Raw genomic sequence first — 26,329 nt, forward strand, 5'->3', positions numbered from 1 at the left:
TAATAAATATTCAGTACCAGCCATGGATTCCTGGCAATTGAGGTCTTTCTTTCCTTCCTGTATATGTTGTTGATTTACAAGATGCACCAGAAACACAAAGGAAAGTTTGTACCATAACAGCAAGGTAATATTGCAAAGGGAGATTGCAATCCTCAATGTTTTCCCTAGAATATAAGTTGCCCAGAACAAAATGACTCTTGAGAGAACTGGCGCAGAGTGACTACTTGCAAGACAAGCCCGCTAACATTTATTTAGACATAAAGCAAAAACTGTGCAAAACAAAAATACCATAAACGGTGACCCAAAATACACTTTGTATTTTACATTCCTACAGGTGATCCTCCCTGCCTCCAAGCCCACTGCTGGTTGTCTGCTTTCTCTAATCCCAATGAGGTTTATTCATGGTATAATGTCATCTTGCTTATACAGGTAGTCCTTGTCTTACAACATTTCATCCCGTGATCGTTCAAAGTTATAACGGCATTGGAAAAAAAATGACTTATAACCGTTTTTCACACTTACAAACTTTGCAACATCATCACCGCCCTGTGATCAAAATTCAGATGCTTGGAAACCGAGTCCTACTGAAGACTGTTGCTGTGACCTAAGGTCACGTGATCATTTTTTGCAACCTTCAGATGAGCAAAGTCCATGGGGAAGCTGGATTCGCTTTACAACGGGGTTATGCGATGACCTGGGGCGTGGCACAAAAGCAACAAAGTCCCAAAAGCAGGTAAAGTCCCTTTAATATCTCTAACTTGGCCCCCAATGCCCATTTATCATCGGCTGGAGAAAAAAACCTCTCCCAAGAACAGATTTTAAAAGGAAGAAATTCAGTCCGAACCCAAAGTACATATAAATGATAAATAAAAACCAACACAAACCACGCTGCAGCAATTAATGAGACAGGGCAGGATAAGGAATTGCAGACTACAAAAGATAATGAAACACACACAGTTGGGAGGACGCCAGAACCCAGATAAGACTTGACAAACAATGATAATGCACGCTTTGCTTCCAGCATGGTGCTATGTGCAAACGCCCTTTAAAAATCCTGTTTTCCCAGCGGCAGCTAATGAAGGGAATCAGGGCTCTTTTCTCCCCCATAACCCACATTGGTCCCTTATTGTCTCCTCCCTGCATGCCCTAGGGTGAACAGGGGATGGGCCTTGGTCTTCCTCTGAATGCCATCCGGCCTGTGGCCTTCCCCAGTTTCCTCCACAGCCACCGGAGCCACATTCCCACTCCCTGTCAGCTGCTCAACCTTCCCCTCAGAATCAGATTCCAATAGGGGCATGACAGGTTTCCAATAGGGGCATGACAGTTTAACAACAGCAGTGATTCACTTAACAACCGTGGCAAGAAAGATTGCAAAATGGATCAAAACTCACTTATCAAATGTCTCATTTAACAGCAGAAATTTTGAGTTCAATTGTGGTCATAAGTCAAGGACTACCTGTAATCCAATCCATAGGTTCATATTGTGGATCGCTGTAGAACCGAGTTTCTTGCCAACCTTAGCAATGAAAACTTTTGCTCTGTAGAGCAGCATTTCTTCACTTTGGCAGCTTGCCTGAAGATGTGTGGACTTCAACATCCAGAATTCACCAGCCCCTCAACGAGGTTGGGAAACGTCACTCTAAAGGATTGTATGAATTCTGGGAATTGAAGTCCACACATCTTCAGCTACCAAGGTTGAGACAGACTATGCCAGGGATGTCAAACTCAAGGCCCTTAGGGTGCTTAGGGTGCTCAGATCTGGCCTGTAGGACTGCCCTGGAAGCAGCGAAGGGCTGGCACACGGCCATCTCGAGCTCCATTTTCACTGGCAGAGGGTTGGAGGATGCTGTCTCAGCTGAACATGGAGCTTGTGAGGGCTGCGTGCGGCCTGCTCAAGCTCCGTTTTCGCTGGCAGAAAGAATGGAGCTCACAAGGCCATTTTCACTGGCAGAGAGCTTGGGCCACCCCAGGCGTCCCCCAACACGAGGGACACCAAGCTGGTCATTCCCCCTGGCCACACACAGACCCCGCTCCCCCGCCCCCGAGGTCAAGCACAGCCCTGATGTGGCCCCCATGAAATCGAGTTTGACACCCCTGCACTAAACCAAAGGATTTTACAAATACTGGGAATTGACGTCTAACCCTCTTCAAGCTCCCATGGTTGAGAAACTTTGCACTGGAGGATCGTATATCAACCTTTGGGACAGATCAGCTTTTTGGACAATTGCTTGAGAGCATTTCTGCATAGATGATGGCAGGCGTCTCCTTCTTTGTCTGACTCTGGCATTGCTCTGGCTCCTTGAATTGCAGTACTGAGTATTGGATTCCTTCTGCCCCCTAAAAAGACAAAATGGGGGAGAGAAAGATCAAAAGATTTCTCTGCGGTCAATGTATAGAAAACTCATTCAGCCCCCATCAAAGTTACTGAATTTTACCTCATGTTAATGACCAGACCATAGAGACAAAGCTTTCAAGAAGAGACCGTACTGTCAGAAATGTTATAGGATCTCTTGCTAGGGGACAGAGGGGGTATTCAGCAAGTTCTGACCATTTCTGGAGAACCAGTAGCGGAAATTTTGAGTAGTTCGGAGAACCGGCAAATACCACCTCTGACTGACCCCGCCCCCATCTATTCTCTGCCTCTCAAGTCCCAGCTGATTGGCTGGATCTTTTTTGGTTGCCCTGCATAGGAAAATGGAGCTGGAAAGCAGGTTAGTGTGGTGGGGTGGAAATGAAGATTTTGCAGGAACCTTTCCCCTGGAGTGGGGAGGGAATGGAGATTTTGTAGTATCCTTCCCCTGCCATGCCCACAAAGCCACGCCCACAAAGCCACACCACGCCCACAAAACTGGCAGTAAAATTTTTTGAATCCCATCACTGAACAGGATGCTCTCGATCGTCCCTCTATAGCAGAGGTGTCAAATTTGCATTGTCACAACATCATCACGTGACATATTGTGACTTTTCTCCCCCCTCGCTACACCGGGCACAGGCGTGGCCAGCCCGTGATGCATCCGGCCTGCAGGCTGAGAGTTTGTCAGCCCTGCTCTATAGGAAGTGGTAAGGACCCGGAAAGGAAGATGAATTTTTCTCATGAGACATAGAAGATCCAGAAGGCCACCAGGGGGCAGCAAAGGAACATCCCTAAGGTCTGTCACAGGCTCTTTGGAGTACAAGTAATCCTTGATTTATGACCACAAAGGAGCCCAAAATCACAGGTGTTCCATGTGGTTCATTTAAGCAAATCTGGTTTTCCCCCATTGACTTTGCTCATTGGCAACCACCTGGGAAGGTTAAAGGTCACTTCTGGGCACCTCAGCTGCTATAAATACACGCCGGATGACAAGTGCCCAAATTTTGATCCCGTGACCATGGGGATGCTCCGACAGTCATGTGAAAAATGGTCGTAAATCGTTTTTTCCAGTGCCGTTTGTAACTTGGAAGGGTGACTAAACAGACGGGTGTAAGTCAAAGACTACTTTGATGAGCCTAGACTGGCCTAATATGCAAATAAATGTAAATTAACTTGTAGAACCATTTTAATTTATAATGGCTTGCACTTGGAAACAAACTGAAATGGGCATCACGTTTATACCACTCTTTCTGGTATTGGAAAGGTCATATTACTCTGTTCAACAATCAACATAACAATCAGAAACAGTAGCAACAGTAGTAACTCAAACCTTACCTCATTCATCTCTACATCTTTTTCTTGGTTCTTTAGGGGTTTTTCTGTACCTAAGATTGAAAGATATTAGAACAAGCTACAGCAACTGATTTGTTAAAGGCCTTGTCAACAGCTAGTCTTCCCAGGGATCCATTCTGAAAAGATGGACTGGGATAACTCACTGTGACCAATTCGCCATGGCTACCTCAGTGCGGCCAACTTCCCATGGCCAACTCATCGTGGGATAACTCACCAGCAAATATTTAAAAAATATTTTAACTTTCATCATTCACATTTAATTTCCTCCCCCCTTCGGCATCCTTTCTTTAATGATTCGGTTCCAACATTTTTTCAATATTAGTATAACTCTTGTATCATGGTGAGTTGGCAGTGGCGAGTTGTCCTAGCCCTGTGATAGCAAACCTATGACACAGAGCCATTTGTGCTGGCACAGGACCCGCAGGCAAAGTTACTTCACTGCGCATGCACGCGCCTCACAGCTGAATTTTTGACCTGTTTGAGGCCTTTTTTTTTTTTTGCCTCCCAGAGGCTTGTGGAAAGCCTTTGCAGGCCAAAAAATAGGCCCGTTTCATCACTTCCTGTATTTCCGGAAATACCAGAAGTGATGAAACGGGCTCATTTTTCGGCCTGTGAAGGCTGCAGAAGTTTTCCTCAAGCATCTGGGAGGCCGAAAAAGGCCTCAAATGAGCTGAAAATCAGTTGGGAGATGCAGTGCAGGTAAGTGGGGTGCAGGGAGTGGGGGGATTGCATGCGCATGCACAGGGGGTGTGGGGGGCGCAAGCGTATTGCCTTCTGGGTGCTGGCACGTGAGCACCCAAATGCAAGTGCCCGCACAATTTTTGGGACAGGAGACCAAAAAGGTTAGCCACCACTGTCCTAGCCCAACTTCAGTGGACTTCAGTCATCATATCATGTCACAAGATAGTTTTGCTTAGTTTTGGCTTAGTTCAATATGGGAATCCTACCACTATCAGGGCTACCATTCAGTAACTCTGTGTACGGACTGCTGCTGGTTGCCTGAGATAGAAACATGGAGGTATGGGATGGGAGCTGTGGGATAAGACAGGAGGGTTAACCCTGAGGAAATGAAACCACCCCATGGGAATAGCCGGCTGTTCCAAGTTCAGCAAAGGAATGCAGCCAGCTGTAAAGACAGGGACTATGTCCCAAAACAATTTGTAATACCTAATTGCATACCTCTTGATAAATGGGGTGGGGGTGGAAGGGAACAGGGGAAAACTTTGGGCGCAAAAAACCTCAGATCTAGCTTCGCTTCTTCTGTAACCACAAGCAATTATCGCAAGAGTTGAACCCATATGCCATAAACCAAGCAAAAATGCCTAGATCTGGGAGTGTCAAACTCAATTTCATTGAGGGCCGCATCAGGGTTGTGTTTGACCTTTGGGGGGCTAGGGTGGGCTGGGGCCAGATCTCAGCACCCCTTGGCTAGATTCAGCCCACAGGCCTTGAGTTTGACATCCCTGGCCGAGATTAAGATCTGCAGCAAGAGCGGGTTACATTCTGAAGTAATAGAAGTATACAAGTAAATAATGATGCATATGTGTATATTATATACACATAACATACACTTGAAAAATAAAAGAAGGAAGATAGAAGGAAGATACAAAAGATCTTGAGAGACCCTTCGCATCCAGGCCACTCGTTGTTTGAGATACTACCATCAGGAAGACGATAAAGAGTGCTGAAAGCCAGGACAAGTAGATTTAAACAGCTTTTACCCAAGTGCTGTGATCAGGTTAAATGCAGAGTTATGAATCTGATGGTCTTAACATATATATATCCTGGTTGTACAGTTTTTAATTGTTATTTGTTTTAATTTGTTTTACATTGTTATTTTGTATATGTCTTTTGGTGTTGTTCAGTTGTATGTTGTGAAAGAGCACCTTATTTCGTTGTTCTCAGGTTTCTGAGTACAATGACAATAAATTTATCTTATCTTATCTTATCTTATCTTATCTAAAAGGTACAAGACAACTAAACAAGGATACTTATACACACACACATTCAGTTTTGCAAATTGGATTAAAGGATAGATAGATAGATAGATAGATAGATAGATAGATAGATAGATAGATAGATAGATAGATAGATAGAGATAGAGATAGAGATAGAGATAGAGATAGAGATATATAAATATCCTAAATCAGGGTGTAGAAATCTCTCCAAAGCAGTGTTTCTCCACCTTGGCATCTTGAAGATACGTGAACGTCCTACTCCCACAATTCATACAGTGTTTTAGTGCAATATTTTTCAACCTAGATGAGAATGACAGCTGGGGAATTCTGGGAGTGGAAGGCCACACACATTGTCAATTTGAAAAGATTCAGAAGCATTCTTCTAAAGGTTGTCACCGAATTGTAATGTTTAAGGTGACATGAAAAGTTTTTTAAAAATCCTAAAAATATGAGAACGAATTAGAATTACTTAGGAAATGTTAATTTTCTATTATGTCAAATGTAGTTTGTGTCTTAGACCCACCCACTTTGGAAAGCAATCTCCAGCATACTCCTTAAAGGCCAGTTCTATCAATCAGCCCCAAAGAAGTTATTTTCTCAAATAAACAATATCAACAGTTTATTCATCAGATTCAGGTGTGTAATAATCAGAATAAAAAACTGGTACAGAGTTTGAAAGCTCTTTGCTGCTTGCAGCCAGTAAAATAGAGAAACAGTTGTGGACACCACAATATTGACTGTCAACAATGCACTGATTTGGACTATACTAAGCATTACCAGGAAAATGGAAAAATGAGAAAAAACCCTTTAGAACAGTCATCGATCAGAAAAAAAGGGGGGGAAACAGAAGTGTAAAAACTATACTCACCAATTGAATTCTGAATCGCTTGTGATTTTGGCTCCTTTTCAATTTTACTGGGGCTTAAAAGGATGACAGAGAAATGCCTCTTAAATATCTGGTGTTTATAAGATTCATTGAAACAAGAAAAACCTGGTGTTGTGTTAAGTCAGATGTTTGAGATATTTCAACAGGTACAATAAAGTATGGCAAAATCCAGTAATTTTAGAATCTGAGGGTACCTTAAGGATCATCTCTTCCAACCCCTGGTTTGGCCAAACAATAAAAGAAATACTTCCTGAAAGGGAATTGACTGAGGTGTTCTATCTATAGCTCCCTTAAAAACTTTCATCACTTTCTGAACGTTTATTCTATTTATCTAAAGCTGTGTTTAGATAAAAGCCATAATTTTTGTGACTTAAAGCTGTGAAGACTTCAGCTCCCAGAGTTCTCCAGCCAGCAGCCTGGCTGGGGGTTCTGGGAACTTAAGTTCACACAGCTTAAAACATCCCAAGTTGAGAAACACTGATCTAAATCAGGGGTGTCAAACTTGTGGCCCACGGGCCAGATGCATCACCTACACTGGCTATGCCCACTCCTGTTTTAGCGAAGGGGGGAGGAAAGTCACGATATGTCACGTGATGACAATGTGATGACGCAAGTTTGACACCCCTGATCTAATTGGATAATGGCTAGCTTCCTGAATTAAGCTTTATATTATAACAACCCAGGAGGTTTCAATTTTAGCTCCAGAAGGAGCTGTGCTCCCCTAAAAGAAACTTGTTTGTAATCTGGAAGAGTTGCTGGATTCCCAGTTCCAACTAGACCTGACTACTGTAACTGATGCTACATGGGACTGCCCTTGAAGATCACCTGGAAAGTACAGCTGTGCAACGGCCCACATCCTGATGAGACTGACTCAATTCTCCCAAACAGCAGCTGTATTTGGGTAGCTTCATTTGTTCCAGGGTGCAATTTAAGGTGCTAAAAATAGCTTTTAAATTTGTATATAGCAGTGGTGGGATTCAGAAATTTCTACGGCTGGTTCTGTGGGCGTGGCTTGGTAGGTGTGGCATGGTGTGGTGGGTGTGCCTTGATGGGCTTGTCAGGGAAGGATACTGTAAAATCTCCATTCCCTCCTCACTCCTGAGGGAAGGTTACTACAAAATCCCATTCCCTCCCCACCCCACTAATCTGCTTTCCAGCTCTGGTCTCCTGTGAAGGGCAACCAAAGAAGACCCAGCCGATCAGCTGGGACTCGGGAGGCAGAGAATAGATGGAGGCGGGGCCAGTCAGAGGTGAGATTTGCCGGTTCTCCAAACTACTCGAAATTTCCGCTACCGGTTCTCCAGAACTGGTCAGAACCTGCTGAATACCACCTCCGGTATATGACTTAGGACCTGCGTATCTATAAGATTCTTGCTTACTCCCAGTAGAATCTACTGGTACTAAATAGAACATCGTGTCACTCCCATTAAGTTGACCACGTCAGGAAATCAACAGGAAGGCTTAAATTATTTTATTGATATTGGCTATAATAAGAGGATCTTACGTGTCAAATTGTGCTGTACTTTCTTCCCCTTCTTATGCTCCACTTAATTAGGAAGGTGTCTGTCTGACTCCCTTCTGGATATGATTTATCTGTTGTGGATTTAATGTCTTTTTCACTCCTCATCACTTTGATAATGGAGCTGTCAAGGTCTTCTTTTTTTGGCTCCATGTCATTTTGTTGGCCAGATAGTAAGGATTTCATCCCAGAAGGAGACAACCACAAGCTGTTTCTGCCCAACCTCCCAACACCATGGAGATCAAGGGTACCATGAAACTGAACTGAATTCAAGGGAGACATTACTTTCTCTTTTTTAAACTTTTACCTGGTTCTCCATGATGGAAGCTTCTCCCGGAAAACAAATATAATCACCCCTATCGATAGGAGAGCGATAATTCCTATCATGCAACCGGCAATGGCTTGGAACGGAAACTTCTTCTCTTTATCTTTGGAGAGACGTAAAATAGAACGGAGAAAAGAGGTTATTCCAGATCAGTCAAAAAAGTCAAGATGGCAGCCTCCGTCATGTGGTGGAACCCTTACCCACGCTGCCCATGTGTGGGTTTCATAATAAAGACCCAGAAAAAAAATTTAAAATTAAAATAGAGATGGCAAAATTAAGCTGTTTTAATTTTTTTAAAAAGCACGGGTAATTCTCGACCTCGTTGTTAAGTGAATCTGGCTTTTCCATTGGCTTTGCTTGTCGGAAGGTCATATGACCATCATAAATATGAATCATTTGTCAAGTGTCTGAATTTTGATCACGTGACCATGGGGAATGCTGCAACAGTCATTAAGTGTCTGAATTTTGATCACGTGACCATGGGGAATGCTGCAACAGTCATTAAGTGTGAAAAATGGCAATAGGTCACATTTTTCAGGGCCCTTCTAACTTCAAATGGTCACTAAGTGAACTGTTATAAGCTGAGGAAGGACAACCTAGATTGTGGTTTCAAATAAAGTGAGAGAGGGGATCAACTGTGAAAATCAGCCCTGTGATCCACACAGGATCAAAATGAACTTTGTCTTGGAAAACCACCCTTGTGTTAAATGCTTGAAGTGTTAGAACAGGGGTTTTCAGATTCAAGGCCCACAGGCTGGATATCCAGCCCATGGGGCCATCTCAATGTATCCACGTCGCTTCAGCTTGGTCTACCCATTGCAAAGAGGAAAGATTGGGCCAGCGTGGCTTCGGACCGGGCTGCTCAAAGCAAAGAGGAAACATGCTGGCCACACCCACCCAGCTGGCCACACCCACCCAGTCGGCCACGCCTGCCCGGCCCCTCCAAGGTCAAACACAGTCCTGATGGAGCCCTCAATGGAATTGAGTTTGACACCCCTGTGTTATAAGGTTGCTCCTAACTGTTTGAATTCAACTGAGCCATAATCTAGGCCAGGGGTGTCAAACTCAAGGCCGGGGTGTGTGTGGATCCGGCCTGCGAGGTGCTTAGATTTGGCCTGAGAAACCTGGAAACAGTGAAGGACTGGCCCGCAGTATCTCTGCCAGCAAAAACAGAGTCTGGAAATGACAAAGGACTGGCTTGTGGTTCCTCTGCTGGCCAAAATGGGGTGCACAGCCCCCTCATGCCCCATTTTGGCCAGCAGGGTGCTGTATGAGGCGTCCTTCCCGTCTCACCCCACCCCACCCCACTCCAGCTGGCCCACAGAGGAGAGCTACATTGCTGATCCAGCCCTCAATGAAATCCAGTTTGACACCCTTGATCTAGGCAAATGGTAGTTCTGATATGGGCAAGGCATAAATCTGATACTCACAGAATGGTGCTGGGGTAGACCAGGGCATTTCCTCCATCTCCGATCTCTCTGAAATTCTGAATTCCTCTTCCAAGCAATAGCCGTCAGATTGTGTAAAGCACCTGGGATTGCTGCATTTCCAGAGACCATAATTTGGAGGGCTGTCTTCAACTATGATTGCGGTTCTTAGCAATCTTAGCAAAGAACCATGATTAGAAGCGGTTTTCCCATTAATAGTCCAGATGATGGGAGACCTTTCATAAGTTTGGCCGTCCATGTTGTCAGCACAAGTATTGCAGATCAGTTTTACTGACTGTTTCCTTCCGTGGGATTTCTCCAAAGGGACAATTGTCATCCCCTGTCGATTATCTGTCAGAAACACCAACATGTTATTCCTTCAAAGATTTGCAACTACAGAGGGACGGATAAATGTCTATGGAGATTCCTAATCATCCAGGGCATGGTTGTCTCTAAGGTGCTTTTCTAAAAGGCAACTGGATTCCCTTGATTTTTCTTTTAAAAAAAAAATCTCACTTCTTATCCGAGAGGCTTCTTCAGTTCTAACTGAAAAAAAAAATGTTAGAAAAAAAGTTAGAACTGAAGAAGCTTCTCGGATGAGAAGCGAAATATTTTCAAAGAAAAAATAAACCAAAGGAGTGTTTTGGAAAAGCAACTTTGGAAGAGGTAAGGATATCTTTTGAGAGACATGGGATCTAAATGAAAGGTTTAAATGATCAGCTATTACCTGAAAACTGATATATAAGTTACATATAGAATTCCATACAGAATTCTATACTGTGGTTAGTAAAATACTCCGAATAAAAGGAGATGGGGAGGTATAGGGAGAATAGTAGAAGGAAATTTCTCTCCTTTTAACAGATAATCAGAGTTGGAAGGGACCTTATAGGTCATCTAGCCCAACCCCCCGCCCAAGCAGGAGACCCTACACCATTTCTGACAAATAGCAGTCCACCCTCTTCTTGAAAGTCTCAAGTGATGGCGCTCCCACAACTTCTAAAGGCAAAGCTGTTCCATTGGTTGATTGTTTTCACTGTCAGAAAGTTTCTCCTTATTTCCAGGTTGAATCTCTCCTTGTTCAGTTTCCATCCATTATTCCTTGTCTGGCCTACAGGAGCTTTAGAAAATAGCTTGACCCCTACCTCCCTGTGGCAGCCCCTCAAATATTGGAAGACTGCTATCCTGTCTCCCCTGGTCCTTCTCTTCACTAGACTAGCCAAGCCCAGTTCCTGCAACCGTTCATTGTATGTTTTAGCCTCCAGTCCCCTAATAATCCTGGTTGCTCTTCTCGCTACTTTTTCTAGAGCCTCAACATCTTTTTTATAATGTGGTGACCAAAACTGGATGCAGAACTCTAGGCTTGCACCTGGCTATCCAGCAAATCAAAATAAATTTTGGAGAATCAGACAGGCAAAAGTTCCTCATCTAATCATGAAGGAATCCATCTGAAGAAATGAGAAATACTAGCAGACTTTATTTTTTTTAATAGGTTAACGGCTATACAAGGTAGGCCTCGAGTTAAAACCCCAAGGAAGTCCAAATTTTTCATTGCAAAGCAAGGGAGTTGTTAAGTGAATGTTGTCCCCTTTTACAACCTTACTTGCCATAGTTGTTAAGTGAATCGCTGCAGTTGTTAAGCTAATCATTTGTTCGTTACGCAGGTCTCCCTTCCCTCATTGATTTTTGCTTGCCTGGGAAGGTCACGAAAGGTGATTATAGGACCCCAGGACAGGGCAACTGTCATAACTACAGGTGTTCTGACCCACGCCTTTTTCCAACAAATCAAACATAATCCAAAGGGAACAGAAACCTTTTAATGCTTCTGCAAAATAATTAGTTGTGATAAGCATAAGTCTTGCCATACTGTGCGAGTATGCCAAACGATAATAGACAAGAAATAATTTGCAATACAAGAATCTTCAAATACAAACTCAGGATACTGGAATGTCCATGAGACTGGAGTTTCAAAATGTCTTTGCCTTCTGCAAAGAACGTTTGTTTCACAGCTGGCTTTTATCTTCTTGAAGGAGGGGCCATTACCTTGCAGCCTTACTCCCGAGTCGCCCGTGCTGTTGTAGCTGCTCTTTCCTGTGAGCAATCCTGCACGCACGCGCACTTGGCACAGGCTCCTCGGGAACCTCCTCATTCCTGCTGCCAGCCCCCACAATCTCTGAAGGCAGCAGTCCACTCCCTGATGGTCCTGGCCCCTCATCTGAGTCCTCGCTCTCCTTACCCTGCTGCCGGCTAACCACAACAACGCCAGTTTCCAAGCGTTTGAATTTTGATCATGTGATCATGGAGATGCTGCAAACCCTTGTAAGTGTAAAAAACGGTTGTCACATTTTTCAGGGGTGTTGTAACTTTAAATAGTCACTAAATGAATTGAGGCTTACCTGTATCATTAATAACATTTAAAGAGAACCCTCTTGATTTGGGAACTATGCTCTCTGTCAATCAGATGCAGGGGATGAAACCATGATCAACATGTCCTTGCTTTCCTGTCAAAGACAGGTGCAGGGGGGTGCTGGAGATCATCTAGACTTAGCTCAGTAAAATCTATGAAATGCTACATACCAAACAAATGGCCAAGTTGTCTTTGTTTAAGCCTCCATTGAATGGAAACCAACCTGTGCTTTTCTGTTATCAAACAATAGATTTGGAATATTTGGATGTGTTCCTCCCAGGTTTCTTTTTTCTCTACTGTATTTAATTAGATTTTTTTTTAACCTTGCCTTTATTATTTTTATAAATAACTCAAGGCAGTGAATATACCTAATCCTTCCTTCCTCCTTCTTCTTTCCCCACAATTATAATCCGGTAAGTTGGGCTGAGAGAGAGTGACTGGCCCAAAGTCACCCAGCTGGTTTTCTTGACTAAGGTGGGACTAGAACTCACAGTCTCCTGGTTTCTATTCTGATGCTTTAATCACTAGACCATTCGCTGATTCAAGCTTGTTTTTCCAATGCACCAAAGGAGAAATCTGGCCTATCCTCTAAGGGTAGCCTTTCATAAATTTGAAATCCTTTATCATCCATCCAAACATCCATCCATCCATCGATTGATCAATCGATTGATCGATTTATTGACATATATATATGGTTTTTGTTCAGTCACACATGCATAATGTCGGTTGGCTAGGAAATTCTTCACACAACTTAAAGTTGACAAATCTAAAAAGTACTGGTCTAAAATTATGAGTTTGGATCATTCAAACCAGTGGTGGGATTCAAAAGATTTTACTACCAGTTCTGTGGGTGTGGCTTGGTAGGCGTGGCAGGGGAAGGATACTGCGAAATCCCCATTCCCTCCCTACCCCACTAACCTGCTTTCCAGCTCCGTTCTCCTGTGCAGGGCAACAAAAGAAGACCCAGCCAATCAGCTGGGACTCGGGAGACAGATAATAAATGGGGGCGGGGCCAGTCAGAGGTGGGATTTGCCGGTTCTCCGAACTACTCAAAATGTCTGCTAACGATTCTCCAGAACTGGTTAGAACCTGCTGAATACCACCCCTGATTCAAACCCAGGGTGTGTATTAAGGCCCATGCATGACATTCCTTCAAGCTAACAGCTGGCTAGGCCATACAAATGTGTGGAAGCCTTCTGGAAGATGTCAGAGCCATTTTCAAACAGCCTGCTGCCATTTCCACCCATAATTTGGTGCCACAAGGATATTCAATATCTACTTCCCAAAGCCCTAAAATGTGCCCCCCCTTTTTTTTTTTAATTACCAGATTTCACCATGACTGAGAGAAAGGATGAGTTTCTTCTTCCATCGAAACAATAGAAAGTGCCAGAATCATTCATGTGTTGGAACAGGACAGTGAGAAAGAACTTTCCATTATTATTTTTTACCACCATCCTTTGAAATCTCTTCAGCTTTTCATTAATGTGCGTCGTGTTAGAAATTACACTGCAGATTTGTATCCGGACCATTTTTAGGCCTGCACAGATGGGGTAACGGGGAATCCAGTACCATTCGAGTTGGATGCCTGTCAGGTCGCATGGAATTTTAATCTCACCTCCAGCATCGACCTCCCTCTCTGAAATTATAAAAAATGTTAACTAAATATTATTTACGCACATTCACACCCTCCACACAAAGCCAGTTCAGCACCATTTCCTGGGGATGAGCAGCCTATGCCGGGCGTGATAGGGGAGGAAGCAATAGGAGTTAAGCCTCCATCGATCAACAGGTCTGAAGTAAAAACAATAGAGCTAATCACAGATGGGAGGCGGGTGGATGGGCCTATTACGCGCGCAATGGCTAAATTGATCCATGATGCATAAAGGCGAATATCTCTTCAATGGTAGTTTTTACACTCTGACGATGTTAGCAGAGGCTAATGAAAGCTAAGTGGATAATATAGTTTAAGTTCCAGAGATTGTGATGTCTGTCTCTTTTATGTGTGTGTGAGTATGTGTGTAAAAGAAGAAACAGACATCCTGCGATCTCTGGAATTTAAAATTACATGCAATGTACTTACTAAGCTTTTGTCAGCCTCTGCTGACATTAAGGTACCATTACAGAGATCTTTGCCTTTATATATCATTAATTAATTTAGCCCTTCCATGCGTAATAATAGGCCCTCTCAACTGCCTCCCATCCGTAATTAGCTCTGTTGGTTTTGCTTTCATCATGTTGGTTAAATGGTAGATAGATAGATGATAGATAGATAGATAGATAGATAGATAGATAGATAGATAGATAGATAGATAGATAGATTTGTGTGTGTGTGTGTGTGTGTGTGTGTGTGTGTGTGTGTTATTCAGCTTTGTTCGGGTATTTTCCCACGTTATTGTAGTTGTGCTTTTAAAGTTGTAGCAATGTTTCGGCAGAATCTCATCTGCCATCATCAGGCTTCTGTATAGTGTTCATTTGTGAGTCAGACTTTTACAGTGGTTTCAGATTTAAATTTGGGGCAGCCTGTAAAAGTCTGACTCACAGATGAACACTATACAGAAGCCTGATGGTGGCAGATGAGATTCTGCTGAAACGTTGCTACAACTTTAAAAGCACAACTACTATGATGTGGGAAAGTACCTGAGCAAAGCCGAATGCCACACATGTAAGTACCTGCAAAAACTTAAGAATATGTGTGTGTGTGTGTGTGTGTGTGTGTGTGTGTGTGTGTATACACATACAAGAAATACGTTTTCTTTGTGCTAGGAATCACAACATTTGTGCAAGATGCCAGTTGCTCTATGGTTTTCAGTCTATCTCAGCCATGGACCCAATTGATTTACCTTAATTTATTTAGAACAATTTAACTTTATATTTTATCAAAGCTTTTAACATTTTAAAAAATATTAAATTAATAATTTAATGAGCCTTTCTGACCAGATCAGGATTGACTTAGCCTTCCATCTTTCCAAGGACAATAAAATGCGGACCCAGATTATTGGGGGCAATACGCTGACACTGCTTAGTGAGGGCTGTAAAGCACTGTGAAGCGGTATATAACTCTCAGTGCTATTGTTGTTACTATTCCCCTTTTCTAGTTCCTGCATTGCTGACACAAGGCCAGATGTATTTGTTTGCCACATTTATATGGCTGCCCATCGCCCAAAACATATCTCTGGGTGCCATACAACATTCAGTTATTTACTGGATTTAGTGGTGCCTTAACCACTAGATCAAACTGGTTCATCCTTTAATTTCCAAAGAAAATACGCCCCCCACCCCACCTATAATGCCACCCAGCTGTACCAGTCCAGCCTGTGACTTCCTTCAACTGAGCCCGACCTGAGCTTAAGAGGGCTTCCCCAAGGATCAGGCAACTTCTTGCAAGGAAGGACTGAAAGCTTACCTTGGAGATGCCACACAGATGTCCCTGCCTGGGTGACAGCAGCCACGGTGGCTGGAATTAAGAAGAGAAAGAGCTTCATTGAGGGGCAAAGGCTGGAATAGAGGCAAGGCACAGCTTGTGGCCAGTTGTAAAGAGGAAATGGGGAAGCTGGAGGGGAAAGAGAAACCACAGATGTTGTCAACAAGCTCAAGAAAGGAGAAGGGAACAGAAGGGCAGCTTCTCTGTGGGTGGGACCCTTCAAGGGACCTGGCAATCATCAGGAAGCTCTCCTCTCAATTTCACATTATTCTCAGTTAATAGAATAGAATAGAACAGAATAGAAAATAGAATAGAATAGAATAGAAGATAGAATAGAATAGAAAATAGAATAGAATAGAATAGAATAGAATAGAATAGAATAGAATAGAATAGAATAGAATAGAATAGAATAGAATAGAATAGAATTCTTTATTGGCCAAGTGTGATTGGACACACAAGGAATTTGTCTTTGGTGCATATGCTCTCAGTGTATATAAACAAAAAATAAAATACATTCATCAAGACTCATAAGATACAACACTTAGTAAGTCATCTTCAAGTGCAAGTCATCTTCACTGCAAGTCATCTTCTGGGTTCAGTTCAAGTCTGTGATTAGGCAGACTTTCGAGGTAGACCAGATTGAAAAGAGCTAATTCTGCTTGATCGTAAAGCTGGGTGAAAAGAATCTCGCAAGTCTGGCAGTGCCAATCTCTGTCCATCTTCTCCAAGGGGCATATAATATGTATCCAATGGTGGGATTCAAAACTTTTTACTACCAGTTCTGTGGGCGTGGCTTGGTGGGTGGGGCAGGGGAAGGATACTGTAAAATCCCCATTCCCTCCCTACTCCTGGGGAAAGGTCACTGCAAAATCCCCATTTCCCCCACCCAACCCCATTAACCTGCTTTCCAGCTCTGTTCTCCTGTGCAGGGCAACCAAAGAAGACCCAGCCGATCAGCTGGGACTCGGGAGGCAGAGAATAGATGGGGGCAAAGCCAGTCAGAGGTGGGATTTCTTGGTTCTCCGAATTACTCAAAATTTCCGCTACCGGTTCTCCAGAACTGGTCAGAACCTACTGAATACCACCTCTGTATGTATCTTGTAATATTCTTCACTAACATAATTACTTTTTATTTTAACTTGACAACCATTTGAAGATGGTGATAAGAGTTTACCGGGCCCTTGCAGACTGGAGTGGAGGAGAACCTTTTATCCTATTGATGTATGAATTGATTGATAGCTTGTCTGGACAATGTCTGATGATAATGAGAGAGAGCTCGTTGACACTGGCATCTGGTTTGTCTTGTGAACCCCAGGCAGCCTTTGGGTTATTAACATCCTGAAAATTGTGCCCCTTCTGTCATCTCACTTCATTTTAATGAGCATGTGAGGTATTATGGGATGCAAATAATATTTGACTACAGGTAGAGGTTGCCTATGCAAAGAGGAAGTAACTTTTGTCCTGACCAATCACCTTTTCTCTTACATTTTCTTTGATGCCTTAACTATAAAAGGGAATGTAAGATGGGTCTCAGGATCCCCCTTTTTCATAGGGAAATATTTTTATCTGAGTACTCTAATAAATTGCTTTTAAATGATCTTCCGACTTGGTTGCTTTTGGAAAAGATAAACTGAGGAAGAACCTAGGGTCAGATTTGACTATCATCCCCCCTTCTCCCCCCCAAAATAGGAAATCTCCCTTTTAAAGCCCCGTTTCAGCTTTTTGACTCACCAACTATGCAGCTGCAGGCTATGCAGTCTATTATCTAACTGTTCCCTAGGCCAATGGTCACCAACCAGTGGGCCAGGGACCACTGGTGGTCCATGAGAAAATTTTGGTGGTCCACAGAGAAATGTCACCCCAAAGCACCCCCCCAAAGCAATTAATCCAGGCTGCAAGGGAACACAAGGCTGCGCTGCCCACACGTCCCATGGGAACACAACTCATTTCTGGTGGAGTTTGGGGGAGAGAAAGAAAGACTTCTGCTGCTTCTGCTGCTTTCCTTGCATGAAGCCAAAAGTCAGTCTCTCTCCCTCTCTCTCTCCCTCTCTCCCTCCCCCCCTTACATCTAAAAAACATCCAAGTTACCCAAGAGCTTGCTCTTCCTGAGTCCATAATCTGTGAACTGTCCTTAAATATCACATTTCGATTCTTACTACATTACAGAGCACCTGATTATGACATCGAACATGCAAACAAGCTAAATACACTACTAACATGGGCAAAATCCTGCCAACACGCTTTTATCTTTCTTGGTGACTTCAATCTACCTCATATGAACTGGACCCTAAACGAATGTACAACTGAACCCATACATGCAACCTTCTACAATGCTGTTACAAATCTGGGACTGGAACAACTAGTAACCAACAATACTAGACTAAAAACTGCCTCAATCTCATTTTCTGCAGTAGTTTGAATTTAATTTATGGAAAGCAAACTAAAGAACCCTTTTCCAACAGTGACCACAATATGATTGACTTTTGTCTCAACATACACCCACACAAAAATTATCACAATGATGTAATCCCCAATTATAGCTTCAAAAAAGGCAACTATGATCTTATAAACAACAATCTCTCATCCCTTGATTGGCAATCTCTATTCACTGGATGCAATACTGTTAAAGACCATTATAACATATTTTTATTTGAAGTCAAAAGAGTCATCAAACTATATGTACCAACAACAACTCCCAAAGCAAAACAAAAAAAAACAGATTACCCATAACAATAAGGAAACTTCAAATCAAAAAGAGATCACTCTGGTGGAAAAACAAATCTGGTCACGTTGCCAATTTCAAAAGCTGATACAAAAATTTATGTCACCAGATAAAGACTGGATGCACCAATTATCACATTAAACAAGAGGAAAACCTTCTACGCACCAATACCACCCGCACTTTTTACAATTTTGTAAACAACAAACTAAAAGACTCAAGGTCCATCCCACCCCTGATAGGACCTAATGGTAAAGACTGAAATGACAACACCATTAAAGCCAATCTTTTTAACACATTCTTTGGCTCGGTATTTGTAAACAGCAATGGATCATGCCCAGTATTTCCTAGCCGAACCACAGAAAACTACAATGATCTAATACATATCGATTTTATGGAAGACAATGTTGAAAAAGCACGGCGCAATCTAAAACCATCTCTATCTATTGGACCGGACAGAATATGTGCCTACTTCTTATAAAAAAGCTATCCCCTGCCATAGCCGAACTTCTAAGCATAATCTTTGAAAAATCTTTCATGACCAGCTCCTTGCCTAACCTATGGTCACAAGCCACGGTCATCCCCATCTTCAAAAAGGGAGAGCCCAGACTGGTTGAAAATTACAGACCAATCTCTTTATGCTGCATCACCTGTAAAGTCGTGGAATCAATTATTAACCAATCCATTATCCTCCACTTAGAGACAAACAACCTACTCTCCAATAAACAATCTGGTTTCAGAAAAAAATATCCTGTAATCTGCAACTCTTACACTGCAAAAACATATGGACTATACAACTCGATCAGGGCAAAGCAATAGATGCAATCTACATAGACTTCTGTAAAGCCTTTGATTCAGTGGTACACAACAAACTGCTCCTAAAACTAAAATCTTACAGTATATCTGGACAACTGCATAACTGGATAGAAGCATTCCTGTCAAACAGACAACAAATGGTCAAAATTGGGAGTGTCCTATCAAATTCTGTACCTGTCAATAGTGGTGTCCCCCAAGGCAGTGTTCTAGGACCAACTCTCTTCATACTCTACATAAATGACCTCTGTGATCATATTAAGAGCAACTGCGTTCTCTTTGCTGATGATGTAAAGTTGTTCAATACTACAGACAATACTGCTACCCTTCAAATAGATCTTGACTATGTATCAGAATGGTCAAACAAATGGCAACTTCAAATCTCAAAAAATAAAAGCTTTGTCTTACATATTGGCAAAAGAAACCCAGAAAATAAAATACAAGCTGAATAGTCAAGACCTTGTTGATGATCCAAGCTCTGTCAAGGACCTTGGAATACTCATCTCTAATGATCTAAGTGCTTAGAGCCCATTGTAACTCCATAGCCAAAAAGGCATTAAGAGTTGTTAACCTAATCCTACGTAGCTTTTTCTCTGGTAATATCACACTTCTAATTAGAGCATACAAAACATTTGCTAGACCAATACTTGAATACAGCTCATCAGTCTGGAACCCACATTACGTATCTGATATTAGCACAGTTGAGAAAGTCCAAAAATATTTCACAAGAAGAGTTCTCCACTCCTCTACTCATTGTAGAATACCTTATGCCACCAGACTTGAAATTCTAGACCTAGAAAACCTTGAATTACGCTGTCTTCAGTCTGATCTAAGTATGGTCTATTAAATCACACATTGCAATGACTTACCTGTCAATGAATACTTCAGCTTCAACCATAACACCACAAGAGCACACAATAGATACAAACTCAAGGTTAACCGCACCAAACTTTTTCTTATATGTACCCATTTCATGCATTCCTAACTATGTATATACTTATACCTATTATCTTGTAAGCGATCGACAAATTAAATAAAATAAAAATAAAATAGAATGGAGCTGGAGACGGTATCCTGTGATCCCAAATAAAGAATGATCGATTGGTAGGAAAACGGGATGGAGAATTTTCCTGCAGACATTTTTTGGGATTTTCTCAGGGTCTCTGGTCTGCGGGATTTAAAATTATGAGTTTGGCCATCCCTGAGGTCCAAAAGGTTGGCAACCCCTGCCCTAGGCAACATCTCTAAATCCTGACTCCCAAGGCCTTTCACACATACCATTTCAGGATCAGGATATCTCTCTCCTTCCCAGGTTGAATCTCCCAGCCTGGAAATCTAGTCCAGAGGGTTCATTGGTGACCCCAAATTTAAAGGAATGTCATCTTCAGGATCCCTCTGCTGAATGGCCTCTACCTCCAGGACAACTTACCTTCAGAATTTGTCCACCCTTCCCTAATACAATATTTTCCATGTATGGTAATATTATAAATCTTGCTACATTGAATCATATCATATATAATCCTATGCATTTGGGGGAGTTATTTAAAATTCACTTGAAGTGTTATGTAGAACTGAACCCAAGGCATTGCCCAACCTCATCATTTATTGCAGCATCGAAGGCCATGAGCTTTTCAAAACTCAACTTCCCAGAGAGCATCTGATTTCTGAAAACTCTAAAGATCAGTGTTTCTCAGACTCAACAACCTTTAAGATGTGTGGACTTCAATTCAGCATGGCTGGCTGGGGGATTCTGGGAGTTGAAGTCCACCAAGTTGCCGAGTTTGAGAATCACTAATCTAGATATTATAGTTTCAACACCTCTGGAGAATCCATGTTGCAAACGGGTTTTAAAATGAGAAGATACTAAGAGTCATAATCATGACGCAACTTTACAGGATAGTGGGGAGAAGGAAAGTTCCTTTTTGAATACCTCAGGGTTTTACTAATATTATGAAACAGTTTTTAAAAGAACATACACATTAAAAACTCAACTTGAACTTTTACTTTAGCATGATAGATTTGAGTCAGCTGCCATCATCCTCCATCTCTCTGATTAAGGACTGGTTTGGTCAAGTCAGGCATTTCTGTCCTCAAGTATTTCATAAATATAGTTTTTATTTCAATAGTAATCACCACTGACTGGTAATACTGCTATAACACTCTATCAGGGTTCCTCAGAAGTTTTTTAAAACTCCTTCCCACTTTTAAAAGACCTTTTTGCTTGTAATCCTGACCATTATATTTATCAATATTGTCATATTAAACATTAAAACTGATACACTTGTAGAATATTTATTGAATTATATAAAAATCAATATTAAATCCATTATTAACATAAATAAAATACTTTGGGAAGAAAACCTTGTATTGATAGTAATGAATTACATTGGTTTAACTTTTTACAAATATCTTCCATACCTGACAAATAATTTTGATTCTGTAGACCTCTGAGAGACTCTTGTGGGATCTCCAGGGATTCTCAGACCCTACTTTCAAAAACACTTGTCTAGATTTAACAATGTCTAGATTATAAACATTTTGCTTTTTTTTTTCAGTAGAACATTCTGCAACTTCATATCTCAGTATTCTCTTAGCCCTCTGCTTATGTTCAGGAGCTCACCTACTCACAAAGGTTCCTGTTCAGTTCAAACCTGCAACAATATTATGCACCAGAGACAAATTCCTTGTGTGTCCAATCATACTTGGCCAATAAAGAATTTTCTATTCTATTCTATTCTATTCTATTCTATTCTATTCTATTCTATTCTATTCTATTCCATTCCATTCCATTCCATTCCATTCCATTCTATTTTCTTTTGCCACAGATAGAACTAAGTATGTGTGTGTTTATTTTGACAAATCCGGGGAATTTGTGAATAGTGGGGAATTCCATTGGTCAACAAACAGCTAGTGCAATGTCAAAGCTAGTAAGACACACCAGACATCCGCACATTTTTCTTCCTTCCTTTTTTTGCATCCGCCTCTTGTACTGACTCTCTTGCTTCCTTTTAACACCTTAAACTATTGGAAAGTGAAAACGAAGGACAGATGCAGCTCTCCTTACAACATCTCTGAGCTTCCCAAAGACCCTTGACTGGCTACTGTGTGGTGGAGAATGCTGGATTAGACAGGCCTCAGACCAGATCCAGTGGGGCTTCTGAAGTTTGGCGATTGTTTAGTTTTAGGCCTTAAATGCAGCAGTTTTTGCAAATCCAGTCACAAAATAAGTTTAATATCAATAGCCATCCCATTGTTTTAATGTAGCAGACACTGTCCATATTCTTTTGGAGTGGTGTAAGGGGTGGGCCTTTAACAATCCCTCAGAAACTTTCCCTGGTTCAAAATACAGCTGCATGAATTGCCACTGGCCACAGGCCTTAGGACATCCCTCCTTCAACCTTCCTGGCCTTGAAACACAGGAAGAAAGAGCTGCTAACAAGGCAGTGATCAGAAAATAGGGGTCTGAGTCCTGAGTAAAAATGTAATGTGAGTAAACTTTTCACAGAAGCCCCTTCTTTAGTTCTGATAAAGGAGCCCCAGTGGCACAGTGGTTCAAATACAGTATTGCAGGCTAACTCTGCCCACAGCCAGGAGTTCAATCCTGACCAGCTCAAGGTTGACTCAGCTTTCCATCCTTCCGAAGTTGGTAAAATAAGGACTCTAATTGTTAGGGGCAATAGGCTGACTCTGTTGCCATTGCTAAAAGGAAGGGATGGGAGAAGCATACTTAGAGTTATAAGTTTCTGTCACTATAGAAACTGTGAGTTCTAATCCCACCTTAGCTATGAAAGCCAGTTGGGTAACTTTGATCCAGTCACTCTCTTTCAATCCATAGAGGGGTTGTTGTGGGGAAAATAGTAGGAAGAAGGATTATTAGATATGGTCACCGCCTTAAGTGGTTTATTAAATAAATAAATAAAAGCGGGATATAAACATAAACGATAGCTTTAGAATCAAACTAGTACTGACCTAAAGGATATGGATTTCCTAGACTGATTTACTTTGAAGAACTGACACAACCTGCATTGCTTCCCTGCCTGCCCTATAAAATCTGCCAGGGCAAAATGTCTGTAGAGATTCTCAGTCATCCAGGTCATAATTGTCCCAAAGGTGCTTTTTTTTTTTTTTTTCAGGAGCCAACTGGACGTTCTTGTTTTTCTTTTGAAGAGGTTTCACTTCTCATCCAGAAGCTTCTTCAGCTGTGACAGGACAATGGAGAATGGAAAGATTTGTATTTCCCCACTGTCCTGCCAGAGCTGAAGGAGCTTCTTGGATGAGAAGCGAAACATCTTCAAAAGAAAAAAACAAGAAAATCCAGTTTGCCTCCTGAAGAAACACCCTTGGGACATCTGGCAGGGCAAGGCTATGATGTCCTATCAGCTACACAGTCCCCTCTTGTGGCAATTGGCTGATGTGCCTTCCCTACTGCTGCCCTGCAATCCTATCCTACTTCATTTGACCTCAGTCTAGCTCAGTGATGGCTAACGTTTTGGGGGTCCTGTGCCAAATATTGTGCGTGCGCCAGCGCACACACACTCAAATGCCAGCACCCAGAATGCAATGCGTCTTCCATGCCCCTGTGCATGAACGCACAATCCCCCCGGCACCCACTTACCTGCACTGTGCCTCACAGCTGATTTTACGATTGGTTTCAAGCCTGTTTCGGCCTCCCAGAGGCATGGAAAAAACCTCTGCAAGCCTTTTCAGGACGAATTATAGGCCCGTTTCGTCACTTCCAGTATGACAGGAAGTGATGAAATGGGCCTATAATTCATCCTGAAAAGCCTTGCAGAGGCTTTTTCCATGCCTCTGGGAGGCTGAAAAAAAAGGCCTCAAACCAACCGAAAAAAATAGGCTGTGAGGTGTGCGCATGCGTAGTGAGGTAAGTTTGCCTGCGGCTCGTGTGCCAGCACAAATGGTTCTGTGTGCCACTTGTGGCACGTGTGCCATAGGTTTGCCATCATGGGTCTAGCTTTCCAAACAAACTAATGAGTGCTCTTGACTGACGATGAGTGGTTTCCATACGGTATTTCCCTCAATGTCCTAGTTTTTCTGTACTGAGTATTTCTTAAAGAGTTTTTAAAAACTCCATACAATTCCTTGAGTCTTTTGATTTGTTGGCTATTAAATCTAAATAACCTTAACCACAGTATTTCAGAAGAAGGCCTTACTGTAATAAGAAACTTCCCTCCTCCTTCTTATAATTTACGTACTTTTCTATTTTTATCCAGGCCTACCTCAATGGCGCGTTGTTGTCTAGGTTGCTGTCTAGGATTTGATTGGAGGGTTAGATTTTATTACAGGTAATCCTCGACTTATAACCTTTCTGTCAACTCATAAAACATTTTCTATGCCCATTTTCTAGTTGCCAACAGAAAGGGTGGGAGGAGAAGGAGTTTGAAAGAACAGTGCAGCAGTTTGGAATTGAAAGTGCATTCCCTTCATACCTTGCAAATATTATATTAACCGACTGGAGTGTTTCTGCCGTGCAAACCTCTAACTGGAGGACATGATTGATGACTCCTGACTATGGACGTGTTTAGTTGGAGAATATGAATTATGACACATCCAGAGTGGTAGGGGAAACCCAGGGTCAAGGGTGACAGTGAATTACGTGTCTCAAAATCAGCTACACACAGGTCATAATGTCATGTTAGCTCCTAATAAATCTCTTATAAGTGTTGAAGCTTGGCTTGAAGCTCATGATTTAATTAGGGTACTGTAGGAATCCTGATGCTTTCATTTAGTGACTCTTCAAAGTTACAACGCAACAGACAAAAGTGACTTATTGCCGCTTTTTACATGACCATTGCAGCATCCCTGTGGTCATGTGATCGAAATTCAGATGCTTGGTAACTGGCATGCAGTGTCCTGGGGTCACGTGATCTGTTTTTTGTTTTTTTTATTTATTTGTTTTATTTTGTCAAGTGCATTGCATTTTGGGGGTGTGCGTGCTTGCGCTTTGGGCACTCGATGCCACAAAGGTTAGCTATCACTGACCTGGACTGCAACTGACAGGCTTCTGATGGATTAGATGCCATCAAGTCAATGTTGACTTTTATCAACCACATGGATAGATTTTTCTCCATAATTATTTGCCCTGGTGTTTTAGCTCTTCCAAGGGTGCTCCCATCGCTATTGTAGCTGAGGCCATCCATCTTGCTGTGGTTGATCTTTTCTTCTCTGGTCCTTCCATCATCTCCAGCATCAGTGCCTTCTCCAGAGAGCTAGTCTTTGCATATTTTTAAGAATGTCACCTCGAACACCATGTCTTGCACGATTCTGATCGCTGGAGGGAATATGCTGAAACTAATTTGCAGAAATTAGCCATTTATAGCTTTTCAAGGCTCGGATGTATACATTTAGCAGCTGTTAGTGGAGAAAAATCTATGCGGTTGCCAAGAACCGAACAATGATTTGATGGCAAGTAATCCATCAAGTAATAACTAGCAAGCAAATTGGCTATCCAAGATATATAGGCAGGATAGGTCCCCAGAGCTGGTCCTTACTGAATGTGGAAAGCAAAACATTTCAATAATCTTTGTTCACAGGGATAATTGTATTTGCTCTACTTCATGTTCATTCCAATTTGAATTTCTAGCTTTTCTGTTTAATAGTTAATATTAATAGCTTAATAGCTCAACAGTAATAACTGTGGGAGGGATCTCAGAATCCTAGTGGACAACCATTTAACTATGAGCCAGCAGTGTGCAGCAGCTGCCAAAAAGCCAACATAGTTCTGGGCCACATAAACAGAGGGATAGAATCAAGATCACGTGAAGTGTTAATAATACCACTTTATAAGGCCTTGGTAAGGCCATACTTGAATACAGCATCCAGTTTTTGTTGCCACGATGTAAAACAGATGTTGAGACTCTAGAAAGAGTGCAGAGAAGAACAACAAAGATGATTAGGGGACTGGAGGCTAAAATATATGAAGAACGGTTGCAGGAACTAGGTTTGTCTAGTCTGATGAAAAGAAGGACTAGGGGAGACAGGATAGCAGTCTTCCAATATCTCAGCGGCTGCCACAAAGAAGAGGGAGTCAAGCTATTCTCAAAGTACCTGAGGGCAGGACAAGAAGCAATGGGTGGAAACCAATCAAGGAGAAAAGCAACTTAGAATTAAGGAGAAATTTCCTGACAATCAGA

The 26,329-nt window shown here is 42.1% G+C and overlaps 1 protein-coding gene across 1 annotated transcript; it reads right to left on the minus strand.

Moving 5' to 3' along the window:
- Window positions 1–212: 212 nt before the first annotated feature.
- On the minus strand, window positions 213–15,766 carry LOC148126772 (uncharacterized). Its single transcript, XM_087923348.1, has 7 exons — window positions 15,629–15,766; window positions 13,550–13,861; window positions 9,825–10,172; window positions 8,377–8,497; window positions 6,533–6,585; window positions 3,689–3,738; window positions 213–2,337 (listed from the first exon to the last, which is right to left on the minus strand). The coding sequence occupies exons 1-7, from the start codon at window positions 15,705–15,707 to the stop codon at window positions 2,209–2,211; spliced, it is 1,092 nt and encodes a 363-aa protein (XP_087779474.1). The 5' UTR covers window positions 15,708–15,766; the 3' UTR covers window positions 213–2,208.
- Between the last annotated feature and the right edge of the window lie 10,563 nt (window positions 15,767–26,329).

The sequence above is a fragment of the Pseudonaja textilis genome, chromosome 2 (assembly GCF_049901715.1).
Source record: "Pseudonaja textilis isolate UNSWEBS1 chromosome 2, rPseTex1.2, whole genome shotgun sequence".
NCBI classification, from domain to species: domain Eukaryota; kingdom Metazoa; phylum Chordata; class Lepidosauria; order Squamata; family Elapidae; genus Pseudonaja; species Pseudonaja textilis.